This window comes from Clinocottus analis, unplaced genomic scaffold, assembly GCF_023055335.1.
Source record: "Clinocottus analis isolate CAN_PGR_092001 unplaced genomic scaffold, fCliAna1.0.p SCAF_3, whole genome shotgun sequence".
Classification (NCBI taxonomy): Eukaryota; Metazoa; Chordata; class Actinopteri; order Perciformes; family Cottidae; genus Clinocottus; species Clinocottus analis.
In genome coordinates, this window is record NW_027176042.1 from 17,453,891 (window position 1) to 17,474,354 (window position 20,464).

Below are 20,464 nucleotides of genomic sequence, written 5' to 3' on the forward strand. Positions count from 1 at the left end.
TTTGTGTGTTGAGTATACTTAGCATGGGACAAAATCCTCAAGACAAGTTGTGGTTTGAGCATTTCACATCTTTATTTCATTTTTTTTCTTTTCTTTTTTTAAACAATGTTGTGGCACCCAGGTCTACAGTCTCAAAACGTGCACAAAAGTTTTTCTTTCCTGCAAATAAAAAATAAAATAATTTTCTGAGCAAAGCAAAGAGCAGGAAACTAGTGTTAACTCACAACGCTGTCTTTGTCTAGTTCCAGAGCTTCAATCATTTCAGTTCCCAGCCTCGTCACATCCAATAGACAGATCACTCAGTTTCAGGAGTTAATCCCCCTTTGGTAGTTTAAAAAAAATATTTCCTCCATTTAAAACAAATATTCCAACATTTTTAGTATATATCAGTCTTTACAAAAAAGTGAGGAGAACCCTCTGCTTCAGATTCCTAGAGCCAAGCCCAAATCCCCCAAAAACCTCCCATCCCAGCAAAATATCAACACATGATCTCAGGACTAGGAGAAGGGGGAAAAACAGGAATGACATGTAGAGAAGGGGAAAAGTGACATGCGTAGTAATACACATTTTAAATTATCTGGATGAATTCAATCATGTGTTAAAACATTTGTTGTTATAACCAAATATAAATCAGTGATGGTGCATTGTACAGCTACGTATTCTCAGTGACATGAGTGTAATCAAAGCTACAAGCACTTTAAATTGAAAAAGGTCACAAAGGGGGAGAATGATGTGTATATTTAAAGCAAGTGAGTGTGGACATAAAATAGACAGGCCGACTTTGTTGAACTGGGTGAGAAAAAGGGGGCGTGTGTATATATAAACACAGAATAAAAGTCACTCTATTCTTATTTTTGATATTTTTTTATTTTTCCTTTTTTGTCTTTTTCTTTTTAAAGAAAAAAATGACTGTACAGAACTAAATCTATATGCCTATTCAGAGTTTTCAAACTCTACTCCTCTGTGATGGTGGAGAAAAAAAAAAAAGAAATAGGAGGGGAACCATTGAAAAAAAAAAAGTAACAAATTATTAAAACCGCCAACTCTACTCAAAATGGGAATTAAAAACCTAATTGTTTGCTTCATTTGACTAAAACCAAAACAAATGAAATAAATAATATACTCAGCAGATCAAATCAGTGGTGGTCGACATGATTTTAAATGAGGAAGAGGCAGCATTATATATAAACTCTTAAGTTGGATAGTTGCATTGACTGCTTTATGGTGGCCGATGATATAAAAGTGAGATTTAGTGCAGATGCAGTGTCTATCAGTTGGCTGCCAGTCCTGTGGCCTCAGAGGAAAGCCTGGAGAGACAGAGAGAGAGACACCCGGAGACCAGGGAGGGAGAGAGAGTAAGGCATGCAATCAGACAGGCAAGATAAATGTCATTTACAGTACATTACAATATTAGAATAAAATGCTAGATAAGCTTAATCAATACATTAAGTTAAAGAAATGTTTGCACTGATATAAAAAGATGGCTGCTCCTCTTCAACAGCTGTAAAGAGTCAGTTCTCAAACTGATACTTTAAGGTTTTGTGATTTAATAAAAGCAGTTTTAAAGTTCAACATCTTGAGAATTACGCTTACTCACATTTAGAGAATCAGGATCGATAGGAACAGTTAACTTGGCATAAAGAACTGGAAACGAGGAGCTTCATTCTGTCCAAAGATGCCAGGCAACTACCTCTTGAAATAGTCAGAAAGATAACCCAAGTAAAACCCCAATGTGTCTTTGATTTTTTTTTTTTAAACTAATCTTTAGAGTTGCTCTTAACTTTGGACAGAGACAGGCTACTTGTTTCCAGTCCGTGTTCAGCTGGCCATTTGCTACATATTTAACATAGACATGAGTGATATTCATCTTCCCATCTAACTCTCAACATAAGATGCAAATAAGTACGTCAAGTGTCAAACTATTACTTCAAAATTAAGCTCGACTGGGTGGAAGTTTTAGTATACAACAAAATCACCTAAATAAAAGGTTTGGCGCCGTTGATACCTGAGGGCAGATTTACTTGGAATCGAAATTACAATTGCTTCTTATATTAGGCAAAAAGAAAAGAAAACCATCATGATACACATACTCTCCAAGTTAACAGCCAACAACAGTCACTTAAAATTCACGACAAGAAAACTATTCTCATAAATACAATGTGACATCTTAAAGAGAGCCGCTACCTGAGCAGAGCTTACACAAGAGAAATGCTTCAGTAAAATCAGTGAATTCATTCACTGTCCATGCTAGATTCAAAGTCATTTAAAAATATAATGCACTCAACATGTCTTATCCTTAAGAGACAGGCCAAATCAAGCTACAAATGCCTATTTTATAAATATGGCAGCAGCCATCTGTCTAGCTGTTTAACACTGTGCATTTGTTTTCTGTAGTAAGCGTGGCACAGCCAGATACAAAAGCAAGTGCAGGTACAGACAACAGAGAGCATTGTCAGTACTTTAGTCGAAGATGACTTGTGTTTCCTTTGTTAGTAAGGGGAAAGCCTTCGCCTTTTAGACTTGGAGCTCAGCTCCGGGGCAATTTTGGGCTCAGTGGGTACTGGGTGTGCGGGGTTACTGGCCCCACTGACAACATGGAGGGCCAGGAGTGGGAGGGGCTTGAGACTAAGGAGACTGGACACACAGGCAGGAGAGCTGGGGAGCAGGGAATCAGTGGAGGAGGAAGAGGAGGAAGAAGAGGAGGGAGGAGGCGGCCCTGGAGCCAACAAGGACAGAGGGATGGAGGCTGAGGGGGGCACCACACAGGAGGAAGAGGAGGAGGAGGAAGAGATAGCAGCAGAGGAGGTGGTGGTAGTAGTAGCGGTGGTAGTAGTAGTAGAAGAGGTGGAGGGAGAGCACAGGCTGGTCTGTTCAGGGTTCAAGGAGGAGGAGGAGGGAGGAGGTTTAGAGGACTCTACACTGTAGAAAGAGAGACAAGGAGAGAGGGACAACACAGTCGGGATGGGTCACAGGGCAGGCTGGTGAGCAATGGGGTGGGACGGGGGTGGTGGTGGTAGGAAGGAGGGTGAGGGAGGTGTGGGGGGGATCACTCAGGGATGTGATCAAAACAAGACAAAAAGCTTCATTAGAAACAAATGTCAATTTCAACAAATTTTATCAAATAAAAAAAAGTAATCTCCAGTGATTGATCGACAGGAAGCCAAGTGAAGGGTAGAATAAAAGGGAAAAGTAGACTAAGAGAACGAGCAACACTAAAGTGATAGTTAGCAGTAGCCAAAAAAATACCGTAAACTAAATAATTTGAACACAAAACCACATTAAAAAAAGTCAATATAGCCGGTAGGACTCATATACAGTACATGTGTATGTGATATTGGGTACAAATACTTTTTGTATTCTTTAAGGATTACTGTAGTATTGCGACAAGATAAATCTGATCAGCTAGGCCAAAGAAACTGTGTTTTCTTGAAAATGACTTTATTTTAAACAAAGTGACTGTAATACAGTCACCGTTTTCATCTTTTTAAACTCTGTGACTGAATGAATCACCGGTTCAGATCTGGCAAAGTACATAACCGATTATCTCACCTGGCGTTGATGAGGTACTCCGCCAGACTGATGCTGGCAGGCGAGCCAGTGATGGTGACCTGGCGGTCAGTCGATCCATCCACTGGATTCGCAATCTTGATCTGGGCGCCCGACATTTGCCTGATCTCGTTGATCTTGGCTCCCTGGCGGCCGATGATGCACCCAATAAGCTGTAGAGTAAAAGAATGGACAAGGAAAGAATGCTGAAACCCACAATTACACAATTTACATGTGCCTCTGGTAAAACAACAAGCTTGAATAATTAATTAGTTTTACTTTTTGCGGTTTAAATCCCAGTCAAACCGTATAGTAAAACAGAGATAAAGTAGAATTGTGAATGAGAAATGCTCCAACTTTAACAGTGATAAAAACCACATTTTGAAGCACTTACCTCATTTGGAATGGTCATCTCATGGGAACTGGTTTGAGCAGAAGCATCCATCCCTGAAAGAAAAAAACGACTTTATATGTAATTTTTTTTTATGTGTAAAGATAAATATAGTATATAGAGAAGTGTAGAACTTTGATGACACTACATCAAAAGTCATTAGTAACCAAAAAGGACAAATTCCATATTTATTTATGTCTTTTCATGTGCTTGTCATTTAATTTCCTGATTATTTCCACATTTTGTTCAAGTCATCGTTAAGTTTGCTCCAATTACTGGACTACCGATCGTTATCAGCCGATATTATCTTGAGTGACAGGGACATTGCTGTTGGATTGTGATGCTCAAACTGTCAAAAAACAAACAGAAGTGCCATACAGTCCTATTATATTGGAGATAAGGCAAACACCTCTACGGCAAATTAATAGCAATACAGTTAAGAGGACAAATTAATATTTTTGGGTGCGGTGAACTGTCCCTTTAAGGGACGAACAACATCATTATTTTTGCTTTTGTTCAACAAATCTTTGCTTTTGTTAACAAATCTTTGCTTTTGTGGTTGACAACATGTCGCAATGAAAGCCTGCTGGCCTCGTTGTGCTGCATACCAGTGAATCCCTGGTTGCTTGGTGCAATGGGGAAGGGGCTCTGCTGCATGGCCAGCTGGTGAAGCTTGGTGAGCTGTGGAGAGATAGCAGCAGAGGAAGACTGTGAGAGTGACAGAGAGGGCAGGGAGAGAAATGGAGGAAATGGAAAACACAGGAAGAGGGAAAAACGGAACAAAAACAAGATCGCAGTCAGTACAGACAGACGCACAAAGAACCTCCACAAAAACAATAAAAAACATTGACAAAACTCTACTCAGGTGTCTGAAAATCGTTGTGTTTTATGACTTGTCTATGTGGGGTACCCCATAGGTATTCCTCCTAAGTGTAGGCTGCATCTCTTGGTAATGCTTTCTTCCAGTCTTCAGGGTCAGGGCAAAGTCACAAAACACAAGGGAGGGAGCAGTGCGCTCGATATAGAGGTGATTTCCTAAATCACCAATACAAGACCGAAACATGAACTGAGAAAGTCTCAACTTAGCATCACACTTCAACAGTTACCACTACTGAATCTGGAAGGGGTTGAGTTAAGGAGAAGATGACACGTTTCTGTGGACAGATTCTAGTTTTAACAAACAAAAACTGCCAGTGGCAGTGGCACACTGATTACATAATCAACTTAACTCAAACATGGTAGTGTAAGCAGAACTAAGCGGTACAAGTCAGATGTCCCTCACTCTGTGGCCAATGTCCAGTGGCATGTATGACTAATATACAGTCTATCACATCCAAAGTTCCTGACAGAACATCTAAAGCTCATTAAAAAGATGGAGAAGGATTAATTTAGCATAGAGACAAGTTGGCAGAGCACAACGTAATAATGAAGGGTTAATGGAGGAGGGGTGGGGTCAACATATTTATCTGAAACAGACTAATGAATGAGGCACATATAACAAGACAGAACAATAAAGGAAAACATGGAAAAGGAGCAGCAGGAACAGATTATTATTCATGGGACAGTGGAGAGTCTGAACAAACAACAAATGTTGGTTTAATTAACAACTGACTGCCAGTCAAATGACGAACATGAAGTACTTATAGTGCAGCTTTGATGACATGTTACGAAATTATAAAAACAGCAGGTCAAAAATAAAAAGAGGGGCATGTTGAGCAACAGTTATAGGCTGTAAAATGAGGCGTGTGGAGGTGGGATAGCGGTTGCACATTTTGGAAGAGGACAGTTGTAATTATGGGTGGGAGTGATGGGGTCATATAAAAATGTCTACTGCACTTACATCTGGCTGTGGAATCGCGTGCTGTCCTTGTACGGCATATGCCTGAAACGAATAAAAACAAAGCTTTCATAAGCTCAACATCAGATTTGGGTCAACTTACCTCTCCAGCGCTATACATCGGGGAAGACTCCAACACAGTGTATTCTGAACACATAATTTAAGATTATCAACACGCCTTGTCCAAAGTCTTCCCATTTCAGAGAAAACATCTTTGAGACGTTAGAGTGGAATTAAGGAAAGTTTTTACGAAAAATGAAAGACCTTGTAATATTTGGCAAACAAGCACCAGAAGCCATGTTGGTTTGAACAAAGAAAATAAACTTTTTTTTTCATGGTTATCAAACTACTAAAGCAGTCTCTTCAAACAATTAGAAAAATCAGCTTTGGTTGAAACCGTTTTCCAAACATAGATAAGCTGCACGCACAATTCAAAACTGGAATTATCATTCAAGATGATTCTTACAATAAGTGAAATATGTTCTGATCCTTTCAGCAAAAACAGGAATATGTTCAAGTCTATAATATTCAGCATGAATATGCATCTCACACTGATATAAGCCAAATTGACAGAAGACTGAAAACATGAGTAATAGAAAGCGGTTAACTCGTGTTGTATGTACCTGTCCTCCAGCGAAGATGACTGGGGATCCTGAAGGCTTAGGTCGGTAGGGAATAGTGACCCCCTTAGGGGGAGACTGTAGAGGAGACAACGAAGATATGTTATTACATTGCTATCCATGTAATCATAAGTAGTAGTTATTAAAATAACAAATGTAGTACACCAGTGCTTGTGCCAACAATTATATTTAGAGCATATCAACATGAGTAGAATCGTTAAAATGCCGCAGCTCTATACCAGGAATGTCTCGATTTAGTTCTTGGTTTTGTTTGACCCAAACAGAACCACAACATTTTGAGTGTCTGCCAATACTGAATTTTAATCTGATGTTTATATTTTGTTATGGATACAGCTGCATTTCATTTTGTTTTGCCATTTATGGACAGAGACTGAACAGACAGACAAAGAGAGATGCAACAAAAGATCCCACAGTTTGAATCAAACCAAGGATGTTGCAGTTGTGTAGCATGCACAAAGAAATTTTTTATTTTTACAACAATATTAGTTCAAGTTTATATAATATTCCCTACGGCTATGAGGAGCAACTATACAACCAACTATAACATGATTTTCAGTTCAGAAACCATTTTCTCCTTCCCCAATACCTAAACTTGAGTATGTGCTAATACCAAGTACTGTTCCAATACCAGTGTGTTGAAAACTAAAACAAAGTGATATTCTGTAGGCGCAAAGACGCACATACTCCCTGATCCAACATTCTAGGCTATATTGGTCATCTAAATACATTTGACAGATTATTGGCTTTTGAATATATAGCCATCAATATAGTCATCCTTCAAAGGTTACTGTAATCCTATATTAAATAATGAACGGTAGTGATTTAACAATAATTGTTAATATAATAATTGATCAGATTGAAACACAACTGGTCCAAACTCAAAAAAGGCACAGCAGCCAAAACCCCAGAAATCACACAATTTTACATAATTAATTAAAAAATTAAAATTTGCTTCAGAGCTTTAATGCGTCTCCTTACCTCAAGCATGACCACACAGATCTGCTTTACACACTCTATTATCGACTGGGGGGTACCAGCAATGGTGATTGCTCGCTCTGTGGAGTTGGGGAGCATGTCTCCTGCCACTTGTACCTGAGCACCAGTTGACTGGAACAGACAGAGTGAGATGAGAATTCAAGACCGGCTGTTTGAAGTACTAAATTCCACAGGTAGAAGAGTGACAAGACAGTTATTGCTGAAAGGATTCGGGCTTGCATGGTATTGTATTTAAATCTCTTCTCGATACATACTTCTCGAATTTCTTTGATCTTGCAGCCACCCTTCCCAATGAGGGAACCACACTGGCTGGCAGGCACCACAATGCGTAGGGTAACTGGTGGCTTGCTGGTTGCTGTGCTGTTTGTCATTGAGCTACTTATGTCCTGGGAAAAAAAACCCACAAAGACAAAAGGTTAATCTAGTTTGTGTTGGGGCTTGTTGCTGCTGACTAGTTAATTCATAAATCAGCATAAATTGTGACCTACCTCTTCAAGCTTTTCAATGATCATGGAGAATGCTTTAAAGATGGCGGTGGTTGGACCTGCCAAAGTAATGATCCTCTCCGGACAATTGCCCTCAGAGATGTTGATGCGAGCCCCACTCTGCAGACCGAAAGAAACAAAGAATTAAAGGAAATTTGGCAGAACTTTCCATAATAAAAAGACAAACCTGTAGCCACTTATAATAAAAAACAAAAGCCGGCCAATTAGTAATTGCAACAGTATATTCATATGTACTGTACGCTCACTAGAATAAAGAAAGGAGAGAAAAAGACCTCACCTCTTCTCTCATCTTCTTCACAGATTCACCTTTCTATTAACAGATAATCAAAGTCAGACTCATCACTTACCAACACAGATCATCAAACAATGACAAACACCCGAATATCAGTAAAATTAAATAGCAGCTTACCTTTCCGATTATACTTCCGACTTCCTAAAATAGAAAGAGATAACGTTTCATTAGGCTCATCAATCATGTTTCTACAATAGTCATTGTTTACTACTCGAGTTGGAAAAGTCTAACCACTCTAGCTCCACCTTGCATAGCTTATCAGGTAATAAAAAGAACAGTTTTAACTTCAAACACCCTCATTAATTATCAAGTCCCTGGCTTTCTAGCACTGACAGTTTTTTCCCCTGTCTAAATTCACACGAACGTTGTTGTTGACTACTGAGATCCAGCATGCAGTCAGCACACAGTACTTGTAGGCTGCTAATGCCTAGCTAGTGTTGGAGGACATATTTTGGATGCTATAAGCTAGCAGAGCTTTTAGGGGATCATTTTTTAGGGATGCATCACAGTGTGTGGTATATCATATGTTGATTTGCAACTTGGCATCTCAGCATTTAAAAACCACAACAGGCCACTGTAAGACTCAAATACGCAACAAGTGTGTAGCTATGCTGTTATGAAGGACAAATTGATTTGTGGCAACGGCCAATGCCATGTCATACCTCCTGCTTGTACAGTTTTACCAAATGTCTGATGATAATAATACCATTTAATCTTTCAAGGTGCTCTGTGATCATGCAGAGAGGGATGCAGGGAAGGGTGAATCTAACTCTTAAAGTAAAATGGGGCAATATTTTTTTGTAATAACTAAATAATAGTAAAGTGGACCAAATACAAGAAAAGTGAGTGTCCAACTATTTTGACAAAGACAAGGCAAACAAGGTCAATGTAAAAACACAAACAGAGTAACTTGCCAAAACACCACTCCACTTTTCTTAGTCATATAGGATTACGCCATCCAAGTCAATAACCTTATTCAACATATGAATTTTCCTGGCCTTTATACATCCCTGAGGAGCTTAGTTTCCATGAATATAATGTCATGGACTGTTAGAGTGTCGACACATGCAGCTTATGGGTGACCTCACCTTGCCATGCATGAGCAGCCTAATGGTAAGGGTGACATTGAGCCCTCCTTCAATCACACCGGAGTCCATAACTGCAACCTGGGCGTCAGTACAGAACTGGGGTCTTTGGTCACCGAGATGGCTCTAAAAAGGACATAGCAGAAGATAAATGATACACCAAGGATGATGATGTCATGGGAGTGCAACTGAATATAGAAAATAGCACACACAAAAAACTAGCATGGAAGTAGATTAGGTTTAACAAAAGAAAGACATGTGGTGTGCTTTTTATTCAATGTCAACAAATGGCCTGCTAACACTGATTGACATGTGGCTACCAAGGTGGCAAATACTAAATATCGCCCGTTAGCATGAAGTTACAGCAACAATCATACCTACAGTGAGTTATTAGTACACATGTCTTTACATCCTAGCACTGGCCAATACACAAATATCTGACCCATTAAGATCTCTTAATGCTGAGAAATGCTGTCCTCATCTGCATATAGGTATTACTTTACTATATGGTCACATTTAAAAAGGTCAGCATACATAGAACATATACAGGCCCGTTCACATAGTTTAACAAAACAATTACCTCATTTTATTAAAACATTCAGTTCAATCACACCAGACCATGTAACATACTTTGGCTAAACGTGTAATGTTGAACACATTTTGTAAATATATGATGGTAGTACCTGGTTTTCCATTTGACAAATGTCTTCTTAATGAACCTATTCAAAAGAGAACATGATAAATCTGTGTCACAGCTCATGCTAACGTTATTGGTCATGAAAAATGATGCGTACTACGACGAATCCTAGGAAATAGCTCAGGACTCACTTTGACTGTGCCAACAACATGCTGCTAGTTTAGTGCATTTATTTTTCAAACACCTGAACCAAGTTATGAGACTCCAAACAAGTAAAACAGCATTGAATCCATGCTAACTAACAAACATAGCTTACTGCTTCTATGCTATCGACGTCTTCATTCGCGATAAATGAAGTTGATCAACACATGTACGAGCTATTACTCCCCCCTTATCAGACCCACATTAACAAGAATACATCCAAATGTATATCCAATATGAAACGTGGACATTTAAATGCGTACTTTGCGCGCGTGAGCGAGTTCAAAGTAAGTCCTTTAACTATTTACGCTTTTTGCAAGTACGTTAGCCGCTTAGCACGTTGGTTGCTCACCGTGCCGGAAAAATGAATGGAGCATGCGCTACTTAGCTAAGCTAGCTAGTTAGCTTAATTAGTCAACATTATTAACAACCGACCCAAATATCGACAGCTTTCACTGCGTTGTAGGTCAGCCCTGGTTTGATAAAGCACAGAAGCCAAACAGCAGACGTCAGTGTTTTAAAGCCACATTGAAATCAAACTTCTCGCTCAGCTAAGCTAGAGACTGCGTGCTCATCATCGTGCGGCCTGTTAGCATGCTGGTCGAAAAGCCGCTAGCTGCTGGGCGCGATTTCTTTCAGCTACTTCTGATCATAACAAATCATACATATATTAAAAAAACACCAGCTATTAGAATAAAACTCACCTGATTAGTGTGCTGGTAAGAGACGGGGGGAGGGTTGGGGTTGTGAGGGTAGAAGGGGAGAGGTTCGGGAGGGTAGAAACCCGGGGGAGAGTTGAGAAAGGACTCGGGGAAGAGGGAAGAGTGATGATGTGAGATCGAGCTCCACTCCTTTACACAAAGACAACAAAATTATAACCTCTGAACTTTTGCCTTTCACCCAAACCAAACCCCCTAGCCTGAGTTTTGGTTCGACCCACGGATGCCCAAAAATCGCGTTTATTAACAAAGAAAAGTTACAGCAGCACACTTTGCTTTGACGTTAAGCAACAACGTGAAAGTAAAATGAAAGAATTTAATTTTAAAATTAAAGTTTTTGCGCGAATAATAAACATTGGTCTATTTGTTCACTACACGGGTCTCTGTTGTTGAAAATAACTGATGGCCCACGGGTTTTTATGTATAAAAAACAAATTAACAAATAGATGAATGCTTTACGGATGTTTCTAATTTGTGCATATTTAGAAACTTCAAAACGATGCTTAATACAAGACACAGCGGTGGCCGTAATGTGTATTGCAACTCAGTTTTTAACTTAAAATATTTACAATGCTAGCAAGAACAAATTGTGTTAGACTTTTTAATTAAAGACGTTTAATTGAAGACCCTTTATACATTATATCAAGTAATGAAGATACAAATTAATGCAGAATTATGCATGCTGCAGCATAAAATTGGCCTAAATAAAGGCACTATCTGTGTTATTCTCCATCTCATGGTTAAACTTCCTAAGAAAAGAATGCAAAAAAAGAGAGCTAAATATACATATTTTCTTTTAGTAAATCACAATGTTAAATATTCTCATAAATCAATCTTGCAGCCCCTTTTTAAGATATTCCAATTGGACACTAATGTTATTGCAGTGAAACATTTTACATAAACACAACAAACTGAAGACATTATGGAATGCAAACACAGCAAAATGCTGTGAAAATGTTTTAGGCATTTCTAGCGAGATATCAAATGTTTTTTCTACCTTTTATTTTCAATCTGTATGTCCTGGTTTAAGTGATAAGTATGGATTTAGTGTGTTTATTTGTATTAGTACAGTTGCACATTTGTAGTGTAACATTTCTGAAAAAGCTTGGTGGCCTCAGTCTTAGTCACTGCTGCTGCTGCTGCTGCTACTGCTGCTACTGCTGCTGGAGGACTGTAAGGTAAAAGAGACATATTATATGTTGTACGCATTCATATTTTAATATAGTTTAAAACACAAACAGAAATTGTTTAAGAAGCATTTTGAAGATGTCCCCCTTGGCAACGGGAAGCTGAGATGGGCATTTTAAAGTTTTTTATAACATGATAAAAAACAAACAATTAATTTAATATTCAACAAACTTTTCCACAGATTAATCAACAATAAAAATAATCTATAGTTTCAGCACTAAAATGTTGTAGAGAACATATAGCTTTACTTTCCATAATTATAATTGAGTGTTTTGTCTGTGCTCATACAAGCCAGAAACATCTTTCATAATACAATAGTGGTTATTGTTAGTTTTGATGTGTCATGACAATCTTCATGATAATATATGTATGTTCCACTTTAAGTAAAAAGTAAACCTTGTCTCTGCAGCTGTGTGGCACTTTGCACTCGAGTTATGAGTGCATTTCTATTATTCTGGTGTTTGCAACACTGACTCACATGAAGTTGGATGCCTGAGCCTGAGGGGCGTAGGCAGGTTAAAGTTTAAATGTGTTATCTAATATTGGCATACATTTCACCTACATGAAGAGTTATGTAAAACAACGCATCGTATCTTTGAACTGTATCTCACCTTGCCATGTTTGTGCCCCTTCATTTTCTTCATCTTTTTCACCTTTTTCATCTTTTTGTGGCCTTTATGTCCAACCAACCCCATCCCCATTCCCATTCCAGCCAATCCTCCAGCACATGCTCCAGCCATGGGATTAAACCCTCCATGATGATCTTTGTGGTGCCCTTTGTGGCCCTTGTGGTCTTTATGCCCCTTGTGGTCTTTATGACCTTTTTGGTGACACCCTTTTGGCGAGTGCGGGTATGGACCTGGGTGAGCACCAGCAGGAGGGACTAGTGGATATCCACCGGGAGCCATAGGATAAGGCATGGCCCCTGGAGGAACATGTGGTCCCATGGCTGGGTTCATGCCAGCTGGGTATTGTCCAGCAGGGTACTGCCCAGCTGGGTATTGCCCATGTGGAGGTTGGGGAAAGAGTCCTGATTGAGGTGCAACAGGATATGCAGGGTTGTAGCCAGGAGGGAAGGCAGGGTTTGGTGGGCCGACTGGAGGGGGAGGACCTGATATTGATTAAAAAATTTTTTTTTAAAAACAAAAAAAACACACACATTATTTTTTAAAGCACCTAAATCAAAAGGCCTTAGAAAATAATAATAATATGCTGGTTTTGTATAATATGATATCCCACCTTGATTTGGCCACATGGTTAGGATCTTTTCCCTGACAAGTCAAACACTTCAGGGCTCAAACTCCTGAGGAACACTGAGAAAGTAAATGCAATGAATAATTGATTCTGTAAAATTACATTACAAGCAAAAAGGCATATTTAACTATCATATAATTTAGTATGTGGGTGTTGATTCAATCCAAATCGATAGATCTGCTATCCATGTACTGGCAGAGTAATATTTAAATCAGTTTTCAATTGTTTCCAATACCTTATGTGAACATGGCTGTACATACACTGTACTTCTGAACTGTATCTTATAGTATCAATGGCCAAGCAGATAATATCGTATTTCTTATTTTGTTCGGCAAAGAGTTAAAATTTTGCAGCAAACAACTAATCGATTGTTAACATAAATATTTTGATGTCAATCAGCTGATGAATTGTTTCAACTTTTCTATTGTTTTAGTCAAATGCAGTCAATACAACAGTCACGCAATGGACGTAACTTTCATGGAGGCTGAGCTTTGTTTTAAAACTTTATTACAACAAACAAAATACTTCAATAAACTATACTCGGTGTACACATTATGTAATTATTTTTCAGACATATTACATTATGCACTAATCACAACTCGTGTGGTCTCACGAATGCCTTGACAACTACGTTAGACTTTCTTGAGTTAACTCAACAATACATGTGTGACATGACAGAAATCAAAAAGCTCTTCCTGATACGATAACTGTAGTTTTTGGTTGTTTTGTTCTATACATGCTATTTATAATAAAAAACGGTCAATGTCATAGTTTTACCTTGGAAACTTTCTTCAGGTCTGAGGTTTATCAGAAATTCTGTGTTCCCTGTTTGTCTTCCGCATTGAGCTTCACGGAGGCAGCAATGAAAATGGATCAGGAAGCCACGCCCATTGTTAAAGGTTACGCGCGTCAATTACGTCATGGCAAAGAAAAAAATAAGTAGCTCTACGGGTTTCTGTAATACAAAAGATACATGATTATAGTGTACTCCCATTGAGAGGAATATATTTCAAAAGGGAGGAGCCAGACCTGGTTTTGGCCATAATACACACACACACACACACACACACACACACACACACACACACACACACACACACACACACACAAACGCACTTGACTTGAAAACAAATAAATCGGTGACTTCATGGATCAATAGTTATGCAAGCAGCTGCTTAAAACACACTGCTTTCTCCAGCTATTACAAGTTGAATTTAACAGATACAATTTAAAAACAAACCAAAAATAAAAATATTGTCAAAAAAAGGTGTGGCTCACCTACACAAAGCAATCAATGTGCAATGTTTTTTAGTACCAACGGACCTTTTACAGCAGGTATTTTAACATGTCATGGCAGGAACACACAGTTGGAATAAATAACAACAATGATGGCTTTGTTCGATTTAGATCCGAGGTTGAGATTCAGAGGTCAAGGTAGAGGCCTTTTTCACAACAAACAATTTGACTTCAATAAAATATTTTATAAAAAAAAGTTTAATTCTAAGTTTTGAATTCAAGTACTGAAGTTTAGTACTTAAGTAAAAGTACAAGTACTCAGGAAAATAAAAGTAAAAGTACTACATCAACAATCCTACTTAGGTAAAAGTAAAAAGTACTTACTTTTAAATTTACTTTAAGTATTTAAAGCAACTCACGCAATGGGTTGTCTCTCAAATACAAAACCATAATCATGTATCATAGTCACATAACATTAGCCAAACGAACTAACATATTGCTTCGATTACAGGAATAACATATTTTCATCATTTGAAAAAAACAAACAATAATCCCCATATTATCATAATTTTAAAAGGATCGAAGAAGAAAAAAAAGAAAGAGTAATGGGAACATGTCCAAGTGAAGAATATGAATAAGAGGAAGGGAAAGACATTCTTTAATAAGGGGCTACTTTAAAATTGATGAAAATATACTGAAAAGCTAAACAGTGGTGACACAAAGAGAATAGTGCAAATGCCCGATATGTAGATTACCAGTCAACCTCAGCCCCTTCCAAAAAAGGGGAGGAGGCTGGGGGGGAGTAATGATGAGTAACAAGACTAAAGAGACACTAATCTGCCCACAACACACTCGGCAGTCAGTCGAGCATCCGCATCACAGTCCCAACAATCTGTCATGAGCTCATGCAGCACAGGTCCCTGAAAGTTGAGATGTGACAATTGACACTTAATTCAATGTTAAATATTGTCCTGAGCTGTCAAGTATTTTTTTTATCTTCAGTGCTGCATATCCAATAAAAAAAATAAGTTTATGTAAGAAGCACCTGTAAGAATACCTGTGGTAGCAGTTCCCAGTGTTTCGGTATGGAGGGTCTCTTTTTCAAGTGAAACACGTACTGGCAGAGGCTGTCCCTTGTTGCATTGGGGCCGAGCTCAGATTCATAAGGCAACAGATGTTGTGGAGCAACACCGCCTGCAGATGGAGACATTTGCATGAAATTAAACATCCATTCAGGACCACAACATAGATGACCTACAGCGGGTAAAATAAGTATTGAAGAAGTCACCATTTTGCTTAGTAAATATATTTGTAAAGGTGCTATGTTCACCAGATGTCGGGAACAACCCGAGTAATCACATACAAAGAACACCAAATCATTTTTCCACAAATATTCTTCAAATCTTAAAAGCCCACAAAAGCTTCCAGATTTCCAGATAGTTTATGTGGAAGAATGAGCCAAAATCATACCTGGGCAATGCATGAGGCTAGTTTCTCATACAGGAGGCATTTTGAACCAACATAAGTGTTTGTACCAAGTATTAAATACATTTCAGTTAGCATGTTCAATACTTTCTCCGTGTGTCATTCCCAATCCATTCCAATATGCATAACTTAATTTCTGAATTAATTTGTTTGGGTTTCTTTGTATGTATGGATTACTTGGGTTGTTACCAACATCTTGTGAAAATATCATATCAATAGCACCTTTAGAAATATATTCACTGAGAAAAATGGTGACGTGTTCAATACTTATTTTACCTGATGTATATTTAAGCAGATTACAACAATATTGATTGATGCAACATAGTTTTGAATAATCATCATGATGCGTGGCATTTTTCCGCTGAAAAATAAATCTCATTAAATATCACTCTTTCAAACGTACAATGAGTACAATTTTAAGGGTGGAGAGAATTGGACTCCAACCTGAATTATTGACAGATTTTCATGATTATCTGATTGAGGAAATTTACCTTCGAATAAATCAGAGCAGCGCATACAAATCTCCCACAGCAGCAGTCCCAGAGCATAGATGTCCCCCTGCATGAGACACAGGCTGCTGCTTAGGTTTACAGAGCCTTCCAGGACCTCAGGGGGCATGTAGCGCAGCGTGCCCATCTGAGCATGACCCTGCAGATGGACGGCACGTTTTACTTTCCTTCTTCGAGAATACCAAGATGACCGTTCACTTTTCTTATGATTTCACTGTACTGTGAAATAAGCAAAAGAAGTTGTGGGTCCGCCTAAGTCTCACCTCCATGTTTGTTATGTGGCTCTGCCAGCTGCGGTTTCCTGAACAAGAACGCAAGATGGTTGAGCATCCAAAATCACACAGCATGCAGGTACCATCTGCTCTCACAAGCACGTTGGAGCTGCTGAAATCTCTGTGGGCCACAGGAGGTTTATGCACATCTGCAAGAAAAATACAATATTGATTTGTATGGATATTCAACTGCAGTGGACTTTATAGATGAAGTACTCAACTCATTTTATTTGAAATAACAATAGTTTAAGCAAATCATAAACTATTAATCAAGTTTGGTATTGTAGCTCTCACATGTGCACATCAGCCCACACAAACAGAAATGCTTTTTACATGGTAGACAACAAAATGCGCGCGCACACACACGCACACACACACGCACACACCCACACCCACACACACAGACGTTTGTCCACAGATATATTCTGACCAATACCATGTTTTTGAAGGTCAGAGTGCAGATAGGAGAGTCCCTGCGATAAAGACTGGCACAACTTCAGTGTCAACATCCAGTTGGCGGTGTGTTTACACAGATATGAGTGGAGAGAACCCTGAAATCAAAGGGACACAAGCTATTTATGTTAAAGAACATGAACATTTAAGAGTTTAAAGCATTTTCCACATTGGCTTGTGTAAAATAAAAGATATGAGTGTGATCATGTATCAACTTCATCCCACCTTTTTGGTTGATAAGACAAACTTAAGCAACTTTGTTATTCATTCGGCACTGTGTTTGTATCCATCTGATGAATGTCCAATATGCACTCTCTATTATTAATTTTGGACTCTACCGACTTCTGAGGGAAATGTCTGGCCCTTTACAACTTCTTGCCTGTCTGCTGAAGGGAGCTGCAGATTCAGGAGATAAGTCTCAAGAGGTTCATCAATACGACGACACTTTCACATTGTCATTTCATTGTTAAATAAAAATATTGATATACAGTCGTTTGAAGGATTCAGTAGTGGTTCCATTTTTATAATTCAATTGCTTATAAGAGTTAAGTCCTAATGCCTTTCTTTTCTTCTTTGCCCTGATTCTTTCTTCTGTTCCCTGTTCTTTTTCCTCAAATAACTTTTGATCTCTGAGAAATTGTAGATTAAAATGACTGGTTGACACTCACACATTCAGCCAATTGCATGATGAGCCAACTGCTTCCATCCGGTTTTCTCCCAGAGCCCAGAAAGTGGACAATCCCAGCATGATTCATCAGTGGTAGCTCATACACCTCCTTTTCTGCAGTAAATTTCTGTTTCCAGCCTGCAGGGAAAACTTTGATTGCCACAGTGGATCCCTTGTATTTCCCCTGCCAAACAATTGCAAAATGCCCATGGCCCACAATCTGAAAAGGTAGAAACATACAGGTAAATAACGGCACGTGGTTCAATATATCGTCTAAATGGATTTTGAATACTGCTGACCATACACACTGTAAATCCATGTGATAGCTGGGCTTACATGTTGTAGTTCAATGTCATCAATGTGAAGCTCAGAGGTTTTAGTCGTTTGGCAGGAACACAGTTGTGAGACACTGTCATCATGAAGGGAGGACGGTTTATCCTCTAGAATAATGAAAGTTGACAGGTCTTGTAATTACCACATAGTCATTGACGGTCTTCTGACAAAGTCACAATTCATTTTAAACCTGACTGAATAACCACATAAATCTGACTGAAGAGTGACAAACAAAAGGACAGAGGTAAAAGGGAGTGTTTCAGCAGAGATAAACTCCAAGGTCAGACTAGCAGTAAGAATGAAACAGTTACAAGGTCAAACAAAGGCATCCTGAGAACTGAATCGGAGTTTTGTGGAAACACTGCTCAAGAATTTTTTTTCTTTAATCCTCTAAGAAGCAGAGAGGGTACAACACTTTTTACCTTTATACAAAATTCTAAGACCACAGAAAGTGATAATTCGGGAGTTGTAATCTTAACTTTATTTTCCCATAACTCGCAGTAATGTGTGGGAAATTTAAAATTAAGTTGATCTAAATCTGATGAAACTCCTCTTCTGTGTGCGCTCTTAGAAATAAAATAACAACACATTATCAGAAAACACGTTTTTTGCATTTCTATGTTGAGGTTGAAAATAAAAACATCTTACTTTTCTTCTTAAATAGGCATCTCAATTTGGTTGCGATGAACAGCAGGATGCTCAAGACAAGCAAAGCGAGAATTATTGCAGCAACTTCATTTTTACCTGAAAAGTAAGAATGAAGGAGAACATTGTTAATGTTGTCACTCTTTTGACTCAATCAATTGTTTTTATGACTTTACATGTTTCATTATTAACCGAATATAACATAAGGAAAAAATGATAAAAACCCAAAATATTAACTGAAGAAAAACGAAACAACCTTCTAAAACAAAGCATAGTAGAAGGTGGTTTATGGTGGTGGTGGTGTATATGTGGGTGGAGGTAAAGAAAAAAAAAGTATTTTAAATCACTTACATGTTCTGTAAAGAAAATAAAACAATACCTCACTCTGTTATAACGTCAAGATATTATTTTATCACTATGTCGGTTGCAAATGATATTCAATGATTAGTGAGCAATCTTGTGATGGTCATACCTACAAAATAAGAGTAGATAGGTTGAGGCTCTTCCAATTCTGGGACCCATGTGGTGTTGCTATTGCAGAGGTCTGTGTTGCACACACACACAAGGAGGCGGTCGTTATAGCGTGTGTGTGACTTGCAGGTTGCATCTGGGCAAAACTTTTCAGTAATATCACAAGCTGCAACAGAACAAGCAGTAACACAATATAATTAAAAAAATATCAAACTAACTTCAGACTAACATACATCACATCAAATAAGTCAACATTATTCTTAAAAGCAAAAATGTGCATGACTCTCATAATATTACAGAACATAATTCAGACCATGCAGACTAGTCCAAAGGTTTACTGGTCCAGATATCCTGCATTTTACCATGGTTTCTTACCAAGGACATCCACCTCTGGCCGGCCATCAATGTTTAGAAAATAGCCCACGCAGCATTGGGTGTTCTCACACAGCTGCACTGACCCAGTCACATTGCCAGCGGTTGTGAAATTGGGGTTCTGCGGAGTCCCCTGGAATGCACACCGTCTCTTCTGAGGAAAAGACTGGTCGGAGATGCATATACAGATGCATGCTGGGAGGAGGAAGAAATACAAATAGCTGCTGATCACATCATCTGTTCTTCTCAAGCATTTCCTCAATGCTAATTGATGTAGGTGATATGACTCAATAAAGATAACCTTTTTCTAGGACCATTTTAGCAGCACAGTAGTTACAAGGCATACACTTAAGGCTTTTATTTACATATGCAGAATTAAGTATAGGCAAAAAAAGAAATAGAAATTCATAAATACAATTTTTCTGCTTGAGTCAAAGAGAGATTACTCACCCAGAGCAAAAGTCAGCCTACTCCGCTGCATGATCAGTCACTTTGCGCCAGGACCGGCAAGCAGCGAGGAAGTATTATCAGTGCTGGGAATGTAAGAGGAGTTTCCCATGTCACTCCCACTGCCACATCTGCATGTATAACGAGCCTGCCATACAATGGGGCTGTGGGAATCCAGGATCCAATTGTCAACATAATTATTTCCCACTGTTAAGGAATCTCATGTGCTTTCTCCTGTGGGGTGTTGTCCTTCAGCGCCCTCAGTTCTGTAGGGCCACAGG

The 20,464-nt window shown here is 38.6% G+C and overlaps 3 protein-coding genes across 6 annotated transcripts; all 3 read right to left on the reverse strand.

Moving 5' to 3' along the window:
• Nucleotides 1-47: 47 nt before the first annotated feature.
• LOC137795916 (poly(rC)-binding protein 2-like) lies at nt 48-10,981 on the reverse strand. 3 transcript variants are annotated; one of them, XM_068593485.1, is made up of 14 exons: nt 10,837-10,981; nt 9,978-10,013; nt 9,298-9,420; nt 8,327-8,350; nt 8,195-8,227; nt 7,900-8,016; nt 7,666-7,797; nt 7,394-7,522; nt 6,398-6,472; nt 5,778-5,819; nt 4,546-4,618; nt 3,941-3,993; nt 3,550-3,719; nt 48-1,307 (listed from the first exon to the last, which is right to left on the reverse strand). In XM_068593485.1, exons 2-14 carry the CDS (start codon nt 9,987-9,989, stop codon nt 1,271-1,273), a joined length of 1,020 nt encoding a protein of 339 aa, XP_068449586.1. In that variant the 5' UTR covers nt 9,990-10,013; nt 10,837-10,981; the 3' UTR covers nt 48-1,270. The 3 variants fall into 3 exon arrangements, with proteins under 3 accessions (XP_068449586.1, XP_068449585.1, XP_068449588.1); XM_068593484.1 differs by having other exon boundaries at nt 4,546-4,645; XM_068593487.1 differs by lacking the exons at nt 9,978-10,013; nt 10,837-10,981 and having other exon boundaries at nt 4,546-4,645; nt 8,195-8,223; nt 9,298-9,402.
• Nucleotides 10,982-11,456: 475 nt separating this feature from the next.
• On the reverse strand, nt 11,457-14,186 carry prr13 (proline rich 13). The gene is made up of 4 exons (XM_068593488.1): nt 14,071-14,186; nt 13,279-13,352; nt 12,651-13,150; nt 11,457-12,022 (listed from the first exon to the last, which is right to left on the reverse strand). Exons 2-4 carry the CDS (start codon nt 13,292-13,294, stop codon nt 11,972-11,974), a joined length of 567 nt encoding a protein of 188 aa, XP_068449589.1. The 5' UTR covers nt 13,295-13,352; nt 14,071-14,186; the 3' UTR covers nt 11,457-11,971.
• On the reverse strand, nt 13,784-20,310 carry LOC137795915 (anti-Muellerian hormone type-2 receptor-like). 2 transcript variants are annotated; one of them, XM_068593483.1, is made up of 11 exons: nt 20,187-20,310; nt 19,740-19,931; nt 19,366-19,530; nt 18,897-18,992; nt 18,252-18,355; nt 17,917-18,135; nt 17,232-17,346; nt 16,787-16,944; nt 16,506-16,662; nt 15,587-15,723; nt 13,784-15,449 (listed from the first exon to the last, which is right to left on the reverse strand). In XM_068593483.1, exons 1-11 carry the CDS (start codon nt 20,215-20,217, stop codon nt 15,351-15,353), a joined length of 1,473 nt encoding a protein of 490 aa, XP_068449584.1. In that variant the 5' UTR covers nt 20,218-20,310; the 3' UTR covers nt 13,784-15,350. The 2 variants fall into 2 exon arrangements, with proteins under 2 accessions (XP_068449584.1, XP_068449583.1); XM_068593482.1 differs by having other exon boundaries at nt 15,575-15,723.
• Between the last annotated feature and the right edge of the window lie 154 nt (nt 20,311-20,464).